This window comes from Electrona antarctica, assembly GCF_951216825.1.
Source record: "Electrona antarctica genome assembly, chromosome: 13".
NCBI classification, from domain to species: domain Eukaryota; kingdom Metazoa; phylum Chordata; class Actinopteri; order Myctophiformes; family Myctophidae; genus Electrona; species Electrona antarctica.
Window position 1 is genome coordinate 41,022,613 of NC_136794.1, and position 16,135 is coordinate 41,038,747.

At 42.7% G+C, this 16,135-nt stretch overlaps 2 protein-coding genes across 3 annotated transcripts; one reads left to right on the plus strand and one right to left on the minus strand.

The window, feature by feature from the left end:
• Positions 1-332: 332 nt before the first annotated feature.
• LOC306935360 (uncharacterized protein) lies at positions 333-6,695 on the minus strand. Its single transcript, XM_079518372.1, has 2 exons — positions 6,413-6,695; positions 333-4,625 (listed from the first exon to the last, which is right to left on the minus strand). Exons 1-2 carry the CDS (start codon positions 6,588-6,590, stop codon positions 3,268-3,270), a joined length of 1,536 nt encoding a protein of 511 aa, XP_079374498.1. The 5' UTR covers positions 6,591-6,695; the 3' UTR covers positions 333-3,267.
• A 2,841-nt stretch (positions 6,696-9,536) lies between these two features.
• sap18 (Sin3A-associated protein) lies at positions 9,537-15,815 on the plus strand. 2 transcript variants are annotated; one of them, XM_079518506.1, is made up of 5 exons: positions 9,537-9,663; positions 12,162-12,269; positions 13,872-13,981; positions 14,587-14,709; positions 14,925-15,815. In XM_079518506.1, exons 2-5 carry the CDS (start codon positions 12,192-12,194, stop codon positions 15,079-15,081), a joined length of 468 nt encoding a protein of 155 aa, XP_079374632.1. In that variant the 5' UTR covers positions 9,537-9,663; positions 12,162-12,191; the 3' UTR covers positions 15,082-15,815. The 2 variants fall into 2 exon arrangements, with proteins under 2 accessions (XP_079374632.1, XP_079374631.1); XM_079518505.1 differs by lacking the exon at positions 9,537-9,663 and having other exon boundaries at positions 12,038-12,269.
• Positions 15,816-16,135: the final 320 nt, after the last annotated feature.

Sequence of the window (16,135 nt, forward strand, 5' to 3'; positions counted from 1 at the left end):
GCAGTCATATATAGATGGAGTAATACAACTTTAATAAAAGGTTGATATATACTGTATAAGACTCCTGAATAAGACGGTGTAAGACTCATATAGCTCTGAGCATTTACACACACCATGGCTAATTAGGCTTAATAATGCCACCTATTGGACTGATGGGCACATTACAATCTATATGTAACTAGTAGGTTTTCCAGAATAGGGTTCATGTGGATGAAGCATAATGTTTCCACTGAGGGGAACCAACAGATAGAATCATGATCCAGTTTGACTTTCAAGACAAAGTTTAAGAACCACCCATTCACTTTATTATTATTTATTTTCTTTTTGCCCCACATTTTTCAATCAGGTAAACAAAAACACATTGGAGGTGGTCATAACAACCTGACATCATTCAGATTTTAATAGATATATTAAATAGTAGACAGGGGAAGTCGTGTAAGAAAAGAAAGCACTTAACAGTTGTTCTCCAGCAGAAGAGTGTAACAGGGTAACAAGTCAACAGTCAAACAAAAATAGACAAAGAAAATGTTGCTTTGTATTGCAATAGCCTACAAACTGTGTATATCCTGTTTTAAAAGAATACCAAAACCAGGAAAGGATCAAGAAGCATTCTGCATGGTGCAAAAATATTCATAGAAAAATCAGAGCCATTTAAACAGCAGTAGCAGTTTCACAAACTAAGGCACCGCCGACAATGGAGGAGAACAGCGTTGAACCAAAAGGGGTATATCAAGAAGCAGGCCTACTCTAAACCATAGGGCTGGGTGATATGGACAAAAAACTAATATCACAATATGTTTTGTGATACATTCATTATTATTATTTATTTTTCCAAAGATAAATAGCCACAACTTATCACATTGTTGTGACACATTGTGAGTTCTTAGATCAGCCATTTTGTTATTTTTGAAACGTTTTTTTTAAAGGCAGCATAATGCTATATCAATAGATTAAGTCTTAAGATATCCGAAATCTCAGACGTTATATCTATCAATATATGTCTCATACCACAATATCGATTTAATATCGATATATTGCCCAGCCCTAACTAAAGCAGATACCAGGCAAAGCAGAGAAGGCATCAGCGAGAACCAATATCCAAGTTCAAGCTTGCAAACTATATAATGTATAAATTATAAATCCAATTATTGATCTTTTTTGCAGTTATGCATTTGATCTGTCACTTGATATGACTTCTTAGCCACTTTAAGCCGGACACGACAAGTATCTACAAGCTCACGAAGCATTGCATCGCAGATTTGCGGTGCATTGTGAGCTTGTAGATCTTTTAGCTGCTCAACACCAGCTTATATTGACTTGACTTGTATTAGTTAATTATAGGACTAGGCTATTTTTTGGAATTTGTACCTATAACAAGCCCAAAATAGAGATGCCAGGGTTAACCCATTTTGGGCGGGAACCCCTTTTGGTGTTTTAAACATTGTTATAATTTAGCTATTGAAAAATAGCAGATCTACAAGCTCATAGCGTGCCACCGAGTGGCACGCTACGAGCTTGTAGGTCTGCTATTTTTGAAAAATCGTGAAAATATTTATTTCAGAAAACTGGAGGATTTAGAAGATTTGTTTTAAATTTCGAGGTCAGGCCTAAATGGGTTAATGTGGTTAAACTACCCTGCAGTCTTATGTTGTCACAAACACAAAGGTCTGATACACTTAAATATACAATCAAGGTCCCTAAACGCAACGATCAATTAAAGCAAAGACAGAACTTGTGAAACATGCCAACACATCCCTCCAAGGCGATGGAATTCCAACCACCATCTACAGTACATTCTCCAAGTGCCAAAAACCCCTGATGAGATCACCACAGCAAAGCGTAATGTTCATCTTGTCAATGATGTTTCTTTGTCAGTGAAAAGATCTTTGCAAAATCCTTTTTTGTCACCGCTAAACCCCTTATCCCTAAACTTCTTTGCCTTGTTTTACTATTTTGCAAAACATTTTTGAATAGTTAAAATGGTCAGTCTACAAGCTCACAGCGTGTCAATGTAGATTGGCTAGTTGAACTATTCAAAAATGTTTTTCAAAATAGTAAAAAAAGGCAAAGAAGTTTAGGGATAAGGGGTTTAGCGGTGACGATAATGGAGCCCATAGCCTTTTCAAAATTGATCAATGTCAAAGGCTTCTCTTTAGTCCCTTTGACACAAAATGGTGCTATTTTATATTCCAAATATACCGTTACGATTATGCAGAGAACTGTGATAATAATGTACAGCTGACTTTCAATACTCAAAGGGTGTTCCTGTGCATCAAGACAGTTCAGTTCATATTGGTGGACAGTTCTTACCCAAATGCCCACAGGTGAGGGGTCTGTTCTTCCTCAAATATGTGATGTCACAGTAATGCACTTATGCACAGCTCTACTTGAAAAGGGAACAGCTTAGTAATGTAAAGACATTAGTAAAGAAATGACAATTATTTTTGTTGTTTATTCTGGAGGCTGAAGTAAGATTTGAGGGACGTTAGCACCTCGTATGCCCAGCGTTGTGTGTCTGTGTGTACTAAATTTGAGATGATTTGATTGGTTGAGCACGGAATGTGATGTATGATGATGTATGACGATAATAGCGCCGGTCACGTCACACAATTTGTGATTTTTAGAATTTAAACAGAATTGTGCTACAATTATTCATCTTTCTTCTCCCCCTTTTGTTTTGCATATTATGTGCTATGAAAACCTTTCTCTCCCATTAAATGATGGTTGATGGTTTCATAATCTTATGGCTCAGAAACCGAATTAATTTGTGCTCGGGGAAGCCTTGCTTTATTGCAGGTTATTGTTTGTGTTTTAAGTTTGAGCATATGTCTTATTACTTTGTTGTGATTATCCATTCCTCACTGCCCTGCATTCCCCAAGTTCCACCGTACGCAAAGAAGAAAGCACACTTTTTTTACTCGATAAGCTGTGAAGGATTAAACAAATCTTCCATTGGCCCATAAACAAAATCTTGATGTGTTGCTGAACGACTGAAGTGAGTTGTATTATATACCTTAATGACAATATGTGTGGTGTCTGGTTTGGGGAGAGTTGTTCATGTTCACAACTATGGAATGAACTGGCATAGGACACAGAGATCACACATGTGATCGCGTGAACTGGATTGTATGAGTTAAAATGTTTTCCTGCAGTTAACATGTAGTGTTCACTTATTGACGTAGTGAGGAGTATGCTTATTCAGTTCCAAAGCTGTAGAGGGGATCTAACGTGCCTGACTGGCGACTGGGTTGCAGAACGCAGTCCGCGTCACTCCAGTGGTGCAGCAGAGATGCACAGGTTGTTTAAGGCACAGGCGACCTGCACAATCTTATCGAAGGTGGAGAGGCTGGACGTGCATCGCTCCGAGGCTGCGGTGAAGGGGCTTTCCACAGGGCCGGTGAGCATGGCATATCTCTGTTTCACCATTGAGATCACCCGCTCCACGTGGCGGTGCACGCTCACAGCCTCTGGGGAACATGTGTCCATCAGCAGAGCTCCTCCGCCTCCCTCGCCAGCCGCTTGGAACAGAGCCCCACGGGCGGCCACAGACTCACCGATGTCCAGGTCCCGATTGGCCAGCACGACGTCGCCAGGGAGGAGCTTGCACAGGAAGCCACAGCCCTCGGCCAGATTCTTGTCACTGACACTTCCCAGCACGCCCCTGGAGACAAAGGTGACCACACCCTGAGGGGCCACACCTATCAGGTACTTCAGTATGTTACTGGAACTAGTGCCTGCCCCCTGGTGAACCGACGGAGGTGTAAGCAGCAAGGCCGTCTGCTGCTGGTTGGTCCGGGAAACGGGCTCCTCAAAGGGCACAGTGAAGCAGTCTATGATGACAGCGCAGTCTGGATGCGCGGAGCGCAAGGCGGCGGGAAGGTTCTTCCGGAGCTCGGCCCTGGAGGGCCAGAAAACAGCTGTGGGGACCAGGGTGGAGGACATGATGTTGACCATCCGGTGGACCGTCCTGGTCACCGTACCGACTTTCACGCCAAAGCGGTAGGCGAGGTCTTGGTTGCGCAGGTCCAGGCGGAGCCGCATGAGAGTCAGGAGAAGCTGCTGGAACTTGGTGAGCCTCGCGTTCTTCATGCCGTCCATGTGGGGTGCCAGAAGCCACATGACGGTCTCCAACACAAAGTAGTTGGGAAGACCCGTGTAGAACTTCACCTTCTCCGCGTCGTTCTTCAGGGAGGTCTCCGAGAGCGACATCTTCTCCGCAGACTCTCGGAGACTTTGGTTCTCTCTCTTGAGAGCTTTCAGGATGTCCTCAAAGTTCAACGGCAACGCGTCCGACGACCTCTGGGCAAACTTTCCCCTTTTGCTGTCGCTCGCTAATTCCAGGTCGTCATTCTCATCGTCATCTCCATCACTGCTGGCAGACGAGGAAGCACTCCCCTCATCCCCTGCCTCCTCCTCCTCCTCTTCACGTGCCTGGGTCTGTCCGTGTTCCCCCACCAATGACCTGCCTTGGCCCTGGAGGAACAGCAAGGCGTTGGCGGCCTCTACCTGCGCTTCCTGCTTGTCTAGCGGTTCAAACGCCCCTGGTTCCTTCATCTCCGCCGAGGACACCGTGATGAACACGGAGGGGACATAATCTGGTGACCGCGGGTTCTTCACCTGCTTACCTGGACGCATTGGAGAGAAGAACAAAAAGCGTGGTGGTCAAAGGCAGTGGTTTTAATTTCAACCATTTTCATGTAAAGGCCTATAATTTATTTGGAATTTGAGCCACGGACCACCATTTGATGAGATTTAGTCTCTCAGACAGACACAAAACTTTGTTGTCATTGGGATAGGAATTTGTTCACAATTCCATGCTGTATTGATGTTGGTACTGTAGGAGAGATAACAGGCAAACGTTGATCAAAATAACAATTCTTCTACATTCTCAAATTGTGTAGACTTCTTGTAAAGTAATGCAGATTTTTAGCAATACTGTAACTCTTGAGAATGTAATGAAACCAAATGGACCCTTATGGGTCCATTTGGTTTCATGAAAAAAGAACAAAGGCATGCACATCCAACCCAAACTTGGGCAGGTGCTGAGCGGCGAGCAGTATACGAGGATAACAAATAAGGACGCTTGCACACTGATGGCTCCGATGCTGTAATAGATGCCTTTATTGCACCTTATGGTTTCGGTCTTGCTCACGAGTGAGGGGAGGACGGAGAAGAAGATCAGCCGGAGAATCAGAGCGGCGGGGCCGGTATTGCAGTAGCTGTACCACACTGTTGTGAGTTGTGACGAAAAGAGAGCTGAGCCAGAAGGCAAAGCTACTCTCACCTATGGTGATGGTCATGTGTGTGGGTCATGACCGATAGCATAAGGTCGCAGATACAAGGGGCCCAAATGAGATTTAGGGTGGCTGGCATCTCCCTTAGACTAGAGATAGGGTGAGAAGTTCAGTCACATGAGAGAGACTCGGAGTAGAGTCGCTGCTTCTTCTCTTGGAAAGAAGCGAGCTTAGGTTGGTTCAGGCATCTGGTTAGGATGCCTCTCGGGCGTCTCCCTAGGGAGGTCATCGAGGCACGTCCCACGTCCCACAGGAGACCGCGGGGCGGGGGCAGACCAAGGATGAGCTGGAGGGTTTATATCTCCAACATCTGTCTGGAACGACTCAGGATCCCACAGGATGAAGTTACTACTGTTGCTCTGGTGGAGAGGGAAGTCTGGAGCTCTCTAGTGGAGCTGTTGCCCCAGCGACTTGACTACTGATAAGCTGTTGAAGATAGATGGATGGATGGATATTAATTAGGCCATGATCCCACATTTGAAATGTATTGTGCCAGGGACGCCCAAAAAATAAGTTAGCTTAGATATAGTACAGAATTCTAACTATCAATGCTTTAGGCAAGTTTAGGCTATTGTGTATATTAGCCTATGGGGAGATGACAATGGAGAGGGTGAAATGATCTGAACATTGAGTCATTCTTATACATAGCCTACCGTAACCTTCCAATGAATTGAATCTGAAGGACTCCAATGGAAACAAGCCAAGCTTTCTTGGGTCCTATCCTAATAGTCCTATCCTAATAGCAGACCTTGTATTGAACTGTACTTTCCTCTAGCTTTTTTTCCTGCAAACTCTTTAGTATTTCAATCAATCAATCAATCAATCAATCAATCAATCAATGGTCCAACTAATGGCCGTTAAAATTACAGGGGAATTAAACTCATCCTGTCATCCATTTTGGCCAGGAGAAATAAAAGCATACTAGCGCTGAAAGTGGTGAAAAAAAGGTCCCAATTTGGGTCCCGATCCACTGTTTGGGAAACAGTGGAGTACACTCAGTACGTACAGTACAGTGTACAGTACAGTCAGTCAGCTAGCTACTACAGCCTACATTACAAAATGCATCTTGGTTTTTTTTTAACTGCGGGTGTGTGTACGTAGGCTACTGTGCAGGCTACCTGAGACGAAGTGAGTGCTACAGAGGCGACTACCGTCGTTGGGCACCCATCCCTCCCGGTTGACGGCGGCGATCCACCGCTGCTTCCTCTCGGGGTCCCGGGGGAAGCGGTAGAAGGATAGCGTGGTGCCCGGGGTCCTTCTGTTCCTGCAGCCGGCCACCACGCACGTGTGAACCATAACCCTCTCCTCCTCCACACCCACGGGTGGTGGTACACTGGTGCACTGGTGGACGGTGGTGTGTGTGTGTGTGTGTGGTGGTGGGGTACCGCTTCAGATTTTTTTTTTTTTTTTGACTCCCAAAATGGTGGTCGGGCTGGTGGCAGTGTTGCCAGATTTTGTGTGAGAAATAAGCAACCCGGTCTAAACAAGCCTCATTCTCAATCTGGGAACCCATTGGCAAAAAAATAAAAATAAAACAGCGCCCCCCCTTTTCCTTTGAATAGTTGCTGCCATCAACAGTCTTTCCCGAGAGACTAAACATTAACAAGCCCCAAAAGAAGACACTCCACAAATGAGCAAATTTAAATCTAACGGAGCAACAGGGGACTAAATTATTTTCGCTCCTATGCCACCAAAATGTGGAACGCCCTACCAACAGTCATTAAGACATGCGAATCCCTTGATTCCTTCAAAACCGCTCTCAAAGGGCACCTACGGACGGCTGCAATTCGAAACTGGCCTCCGTAAAATCTGAATCCCCCACCGCCCACCCCTTTTCCCCTCACTGTATAATTATGTTTCTTTTCCCTTTTTTTTATCCCTTATGATGAATTCCTGTTCTGTTCTTTGACTATAGAAGTGTCTATTTGTACGTCTCTAAATGTTTTGGTGAATTGAACAAGGACCCTCTTGTAAACAAGTGTAATGCTTAATTGGGTCGTCCACTCACAGTTAACAGTCTTTGTATTGAGTTGTGCTTGAATTGTACTGAAATTCTGCAAACTATAAATATTTCAATCAATCAATCAATCAACCAATCAATCAATCAAACGCCCGCGCTGCGATATTTGTTTAGCGGCGCGCCCTGGCTCACGGACCACGTGAGACCACGTCTCGTCTGCAAGACTGCAGCTGGGGCACCGAAAAATACATGGGGATCCTTGACATGAAAATGTTTGGAAAGCCACTGGTTTAAACAACAGTCCCGACAGTTACAAGGCAAGCAACTTTACAAACAAGCCAAAGGTCGCTTATAATACGCGGACATGGCAACACTGGCATGGTGACTGCCGACTGGCCTTAGTTACTGGCAAGGCAAGCGAGAGAGAGCAAGAGAGAGAGAAATAAACAGCCAAACAAGCCCAATATAACTCCACCACATGAGCTTGTAGATCTATTTTCAAAAAGATATAAATATTAGGAATAGCCTACCGTCCGTATATTATCTGAGAGTTAAACATTGTTTGTATGTGTGTGTGTGTGTGTGTGTGTGTGTGAGACCAACATTGTCTCATCATGATTACCTCACCTTCTGACGTTTGGCAAAATACTTCAATTACCTCAATTCTTGACGTATTTCGGAAAAATATTACGTCATGGCGTGACTTAAGTGTAAAAAGGTCACGCTCTGTCTAAAATAATCTGAAGCTATATTATTATTCATGTCATGTTAGAGCAGGTCTGAAATAAATGTCAGAGCTGATATAGACATATAAATATGAAATAAATGCTTAAACATGTCACTATGTCTAATGTTATAACCATTGGGTTAACCAATGCTAACAGCTTCCCTGCTAAAAGTATGCAAATTCCGCTAAAATCCGCCTTTTTGTACACAATCGTTTTGGAAGATAATACTAGTCTTTTACTAACTGGCTAACAGAAATAGCAGATAAAGAAGTATTAACACTGATATTGTAAAAAGTGTGTTTATGTTGGTCCGCCTAAATAATGTAGCTAACGGCTATCGTTGCGGCGTTGCCAGTTTCTGCGAGAGAAATAAGCAACCCGCCCGGTATATGAAAACAAGCCCAAGCCCCCCAAAAACGCAACCTGCAAGGCTGCAACTACCAATAAGCTCAAAGTCGCTTATAATAAGAGGACTTGGCAACCCTCGCTTGTTTCTAAAGTTTCCAGTGATTTTCACACATTTCCATGTCAAGGACCCCCAGAATTATGTATTGTCCAAGAACCCTACATCAAAAAATGTATTTTGTGCCAGGGACTGGGACCCCATATCAGATTTGGACAAGATTTGTGTTGTTAATTGCTTGTAGATCGGCTATTTTCGCTTATTTTGGTCTTGTTTTCATATACCGGGCGGGTTGCTTATTTCTCTCGCAGAACCTGGCAACGCCGCAACGATAGCCGTTAGCTACATCTAGCTAATATATTGATATCAATCCTGTAGCTAAACAAGTGCATTATCGCACTATATTACATATCGATGCGATCTGCGTTATTATGACCTTAATTTTCATGGCAGGTACATTCCAAAGCAACTAATAATAACCACGTTATGGTGACATAATGTTACAATGTTTACACTAAATTCGTTCGAGTCTTCTTCTTCTGCTATTGGAAATAGGAAGCCATTTCCGCATTTTCCACCAGTGCCCCCAGCTGGAACATTAGCATGAATTAGCTTTAGGCGGACCAAAATAAACACACTTTTTACAAACTATCACTGTGTATATACTTCTTTATCTGCTATTTCTGTTAGCCAGTTAGTAAAAGACTAGTATTATCTTCCAAAACGATTCCAAAACGATTGATCCCCCCAGCACGCTGGCTGGGGGGAGAATTAATACTTATCTAAACGTTGGGCAGAAATGAGATGTAAACTCAGTGGCACACAGGGCATGAAGATACAAAGTTATTGGGAACATTTAAACAATTCCACAAAATAACAGATCTACCAACAATTAAATCTTAATTGTTCAAAATTATCCATCAGCATTTATCCATTTAGATAACTTTTTTAAGTTATTTAATTACTTATTTTTACACAGAAACACAAGGTGTGTCTTTACAATAACTGTAATGTAATATATAATACTAATAATGTAATGTAATAATTATTTAATTAACAACACTTTTATTCTGAAAGCTTAGATTCTTAGATTTGCTAGCTCTCAAACAGGAAGCTCTAGATTTGCCAAAAAGACGGAGCCATTCGCTGATTATACAGCTGAATTCAATCAGACCAGAAATAAAAGTCTGGGTTTCCGAGGCTAATCAGACCACTGTGGGACTGGCTTTTTATCGCCACAACATTTTAAACTTTTTAACTTCACTTCACTTCCAACAGGTAACGTCGTTTTTTGTTCACCGTTACGTTAATGTATATCGTTATTAACAACTCTAGATTTTTTTATAATTGGATGAATCTAGAGTTTCAATACCCTCCGTTGACTCCCTACTCATCCACATTGCGTTTGCGATCTGCTTGTATTAAACGACGTGTGCCCCCAGCTGGAACATTAGCATGAATTAGCTTTAGGCGGACCAAAATAAACACTTTTTACAAACTATCAGTGTTAATACTTCTTTGGCTTCAGAACATCCCACTCCACTGACACATGCCTTCTCTATTTGAGCGACCACATCAAACAAGAGGTGGACGCTGGCAAATACTGCGGCATGGTCATGCTGGACCTCCAAAAGGCTTTTGACACCGTGAACCACTCCATACTGGTTAACAAGCTAAAAGCAATTGGTTTCGATAGCACATCAGTGAGCTGGATGCAATCCTACCTGGAGGGGAGAGAACAGATGGTGGAAGTGAACGGAACACTGTCCCCCCCCCCTCCCAGTGAGCTGTGGCGTTCCACAAGGAAGCATACTAGGGCCTCTACTGTTCCTAATATATGTAAACGACATGACTTCAGCCTGTGACTGCAACTTGTTCCTGTTCGCAGATGACTCAGCACTGCTGGTCTCGGACAGGGACGAACTGCAGGTTGAAAATGCCCTCAGCTCTGAACTCGGTAGAATCTGCACCTGGCTCGCTGATAACAAACTATCTTTACACCTGGGAAAAACTGAATCCATTCTCTTTGGCTCTATTAGTAATCTCAGCAAGGCAAATGGCTTCTTGGTTAGAGTGGGTGACAATGTTATCACACGTAAAGATGAAATTACCTACCTAGGTTCCATCCTGGAGGCTAATCTTTCCGGTGATAAAATGGCCACCAACGTAATCAAAAAAGTCAACCATAGAACAAGATTCCTCTACAGGATCTCCTCACTGGTCAACAAAAACACCTTGAAGACCTTAACGGGAGCCCTTGTACAGGGTTTCTTTGACTATGCATGCACCTCCTGGTACCACAGCACCTCAAAGGCCCTTAAAACCAGGCTCCAGACTTCCCAAAACAAACTGGTCAGGCTCCTACTTGATCTAGCCCCCCGAACCCACCTCACCCCTGCCCACTTCGACAGGCTGGAATGGCTTAGGGTCGACGACAGAGTACAGCATCTTGCAATGGGTCTGGTCCACAAGATTCGATACACCACCAAGATACCCATGTACCTGTCTAGATACTTCCTTAATGTTAACGAAGTCCACACCCACAACACCAGAGGGAGTGCAACGAACCATGTACAACCCAGATTCGGCACAAACAAGGGACTAAATTCTTTTCGCTCCTATGCCACCAAAATGTGGAACGCCCTACCAACTGTCATTAAGACATGCGAATCCCTTGACTCCTTCAAAACCGCTCTCAAAGGGCACCTACGGATGGCTGCAATTCGAAACTGGCCCCCGTAAAATCTGAATCCCCCCCCCCGCCCCCCCCTTTTTTCCCCTCACTGTATATATTTATTTTCCCTTTTTACCTCCTTTTTGATTAATTCCTGTTCTGTCTATAGAAGTGTCTATTTGTACGTCGTATGATTTGAACATGGTGGACCCTATTGGAAACAAGTGTAATGCTTAATTGGGTCGTCCACTCACAGTTAACAGCCTTTGTATTGAGTTTGTGCTTGAAATGTACTGTAATTCTGCAAACTGTTAATAAATTCTTCAATCAATCAATATCTGCTATTTCTGTTAGCCAGTTAGTAAAAGACTAGTATTATCTTCCAAAACGATTGTGTACAAAAAGGCGGATTTTAGCGGAATTTGCATACTTTAGCAGGGAAGCTGTTAGCATTGGTTAACCCAATGGTTATAACATTAGACATAGTGACATGTTTAAGCATTTATTTCATATTTATATGTCTATATCAGCTCTGACATTTATTTCAGACCTGCTCTAACATGACATGAATAATAATATAGCTTCAGATTATTTTAGACAGAAAAATAAAAAACGTCAGAGCGTGACCTTTTTACACTTAAGTCACGCCATGACTTATTATTTTTCCGATATACGTCAATAGGTGAGGTAATTCATGTTCCTGCCAAACGTCAGAAGGCGAGGTAAAATTATGACATGGGATGTGCGTGCGTGCGTGCGTGTTTTAAGTACCGGATACAGTAGGCGGGCTCTAGACAAAGATCTGAGCACTTAAAATGTAAACCAATATAATGTATATTATGTTTGTTTTGAATTAATTTATCTACATAACAATTATTTGTTTGGTGTTTATTTGTATGGTGATTTTTTTCTTTCATTTTATTGAAAAAGAAAGAGAACTGCCCACTGACGACGTCATCAGTATGCGCCCAACCTATGTTGTGCTGCTGTTGCTAATGTGAAAACGGCGGCCTCGCTCGATACAGCATTTGTTAAAACCGACCGTTGTTGGGTTAGGACGGGTTAAAACTTGACTTTTACCTTTTGTCTTTACATGTTTAAGCATTCAGAAAGTGTACGTGGAGGACGCGCAATGATGGCTGTGGTGGAATCCAGGGTGACACAAGAGGAGATCAAGAAAGAACCAGAGCAACCAGTGGACAGAGAGAAGGTTGGAATGGAGCTTTTCATTGATTCAATACTTTTATCAACAGTTTGCAGTCAGAAGAAAAGTAAAGTAGTACAGGAAAGTAGTACAGTTCAATACAAGGTCTACGAAGAGGATTTAAACCCCCAAGAAAGCACTATATATATGGCTTGTTTCCATTGGGGTCCTTCACATTAAACACCTGCGCCGGCTAGCTCCTTTCGGGACTGCCCTAGTTTACCTTTTCTTAGGCCTAACTAGTAACACGGTTACAAGTCAAAGTCCAACGTTTAATATACCAAAAAAAATCTAGTGTTGCAAATTACGGCTATTCAAAATTGAATATTTCTGCCGAGAGGATTTTAACCCAAGAAAGCCTTTTGATGTATTTGATCAAGTCTAACATTTGCACATCTTGATACGAACTTACAATACAGTCTTTTTTACAAGACTACTACTACTACTACTACTACTAGTACAAAATAGGCAGGACCAAGCAGGAAGGCAATAAGAATAATATGCACAATTAGCCATAGAAACATGGAAGACTAAACTTGAGAAAAAGAAGACCATGGAATTGTGACAGGGTCGTTCTTTTTCTGAAATGTGGACATATCTTTATGGAACCAGGGAGAGGGGAAAAACACCAAGAGTGACGAGTGATCAGCCAAACATGTTATGTAGCCTAAATAAGTAATCTGTCTGTATGCGATCTGACCATTATTATTTTGATTACACTGTCATGCTCGTTTGAGGACAGGTAGAGGGCAGCAGAGCATACATGTGTTTGGGAATGTTTGTTGCTTAAGGTTATGATATTTTGTCAGCTGACACCCAAATCAAAGAAACCAATTCAAACCATACAGCATGTATTTAATAATTATTTGATATCTCCGACAGTCAACGCACTGCAAGGCTACAATGGAAGCATAATTCGGCCCGCGGTGGAATGGACAAGTGTGGGTATAAAAACGACAGGGCAGACCCATTACTGTTGTGGATCAAGGTTATGTTATTTTGTCATCTGACACCCAAACCATACAGTGTTTATTTAGTTATTTTATATCTACAATGGTATATGTCTCCAGTGAGGCTGGAAAAATAGCCTCGCAGCCTACTACTATAGCCTACTAGCCGACTCGTAAGTGGTAGGCAGAAAAATGTCAACCAGAATAACCCGTTCTGAGTGAAACTCCTCCCTATGCACTGGCCCTATAGTGGGGGGCAGGGTTCTTGAAGACACATACACTGAGTTAGAGGTGCCCGGATTTGAACCCATGACCTTGTGTTGCAAAGGCAAAAGCTCTACCTACCGAGCTAACTGGACACAATTGGGCTGCCATTGGAAGTTGCACCTAGGTAGCACCTTGCCATTAACTTATATGGTAAGATGGCTGCGGTCTGCATATGGAGAATACTTACTAAACTTTACTTTTCACTATGTAGGCCTACTTTACTTGGTCTGCTCTTTTTTCACACCAGTGGAGTAAAAAGTACAATATTTGCCCACAAAAATGGGACAAGACAAAGACAGGCTTCATCAACATGATGCCAGAGTTCCACAGGGAGGGAAGTCACGCTGTCCTGTTGAGTTACATGTCTGCTTTGTGTTGTCTTTCCAACCAGACATGCCCTCTTCTGCTGAGGGTCTTCACCACCAATAACGGTCGACACCACAGAGTGGATGAGTTCACCAGAGGCAACGTTCCTGCAAACGAGCTTCAGATTTACACCTGGTAAGATAACTTTATTGTCTTTTTGTGTGTGCAAGCTATGGCCAGATGGCTCTATGGAAGACAGAAATACTTGCATGAAGGTGGTGCAAGCTGGTAACCTGAGATGGCGGCAGCAGTGAGTTCCTCCTCCTGCTCCCATCTGGTCTCTCTCGGGCAGACGCCGTACTCCGATCAAATGCTGATCGGAGCGATATGCGGCCGCTAGAGGCGGGATCAACGTGAGACTGATGCCGTATTGAAGCGCTGCCACAGCGCAAATGTAAACACAACCTAACAAGACTACAACTCGAAATGATTATGGAGATATGAGATTTGTCTGCTGCTTCCGGTTCATCGTTTTTGCTTGAGAGAGACCAGATCAAGGTAGGAGGGAACTTGTGAACTCGATACTGCTGCAATCTGGCGGAGTCAGGTTAGCAAACTGGTACTGTGATGTGAATTTACTGACACACAGCAAAATCCGCAATGTTAATTTAACATTCAACTCAGTTTTGCACTCTTGTTACAAATGGATAAATGATTTTCCTGTGTATTCGCATGTAGGCTTTGTGCCATGCTCCAGTCCTTTGAGAAGATGCTTTAGGATTTTCTCTGTTTCCTCACAGGACGGATGCCACCTTGAAAGAGCTGACAAGTCTTGTGAAAGAAGTGTATCCCGAAGCTCGCAAGAAGGGCACACATTTCAGTTTTGCCACAGTCTACCCCGACCTGAAAACCCGCGTCTACAGGTACATTGGTGCAAAGCTGTCGACCGTGTGTGTGTCCAATCACCTCTAGGTTAGGCTTAATATTGTTAACTTGAGTAACAATATTAAAGTTAAGTACTCACAACTTTTGCACAAAATATTATTTCACCCACTTTGACACCTGTAATCGTGTGACGTAACTGATTCTGAAGTGAATTAAAATAGTTTTTTGTGACACTGCCTTCTTTGTGTTTCAGAGTGAAAAACATTGGCAACACTGTGTCAGGTCAGAAGGGCACAGATGATTCTATGACGCTGAAGTCCCAAAAGTTCAAGATTGGGGACTATTTGGACATAGCAATCACGGCACCCAACAGAGCCCCGCCAATACTGGGTCGTATGAGACCCTACTAACGGTTACATCTTCGACATTCAGACGACAGCAAACACCGGCCTTGATTGAAACTGGGAACTTTCTTATATGCTAACAGTCACTCTAACCTGCAGGTGACAATGTTCATCACCCAATTGACCTTAAATTGTGTTGCTTTGTTGGCATGGATGTGAGGTATTTTATAGATACAAACTCATATTTTTGTCTCAAGGTGCAGTCACACCGGATGCGATAACTATCCTGTCGCTCTGTTGCGTTCACAATGGCTGTAACGGTTTCCCCACACACTGGCTGTTGCATTCATACCCAGATGTTACATGTCCCCCCCCCACGCACACAGACAACAAAAATAGTACACATCACAATTTGTTATACAAGATAATAATATACATTCATACAAATCGTTTCATGTAAACAATGTATCTGAAATAACGGGTATAGCATTCACAGCATTTTGTAAACACTTTGAAAGATTTTTTTTTTGGCAAAGTTATGGCAGAAGACCTTTTTATTTTTGACAATTGCCTCCAAAACGAACTAAGCTATTATGGTAATCTAGGGACCATTGCCCACCTTTCCTGGAAATATGTCATTCCGTGCAGAGGTGTTCAGCTGGGACAAACGCTTTTTATACCTGCTGTTTCAAACTCTAGAAATTTGTGAGCTTTTCTACATTGTGTAACCAAAGTTTTGTGTTGAGTGCAGACACTGCTCTTCTGTTGGAATGCTGTGAATTAAAGACTTTATAACATAAGATGGTGTTCTATTCAAAAAGTCTTTGTATGCATATTAAATCACAACGGACTGTAACGCAAATAAGTATTTCAAAGTAGTTCTGATCTCGCAGCTCGAGTGCAAGGCCCTAGATGAGCATGTTACAGTATGTTGAAAGAACTCATCAAACGGTGCCTTGAAAAGGTAATTAAATTTGACCAATCGTCTTCTCTTACTGGAAAGTTAGCATGTTAACTTGAAATAGAAGTCATTGCATTAATGTAAAGGTTTAAAATCTTGTTTTAATCCATTGCTCAAAGATTATTATATTGGAATTATACAGTCTTCTGACCTTCCACC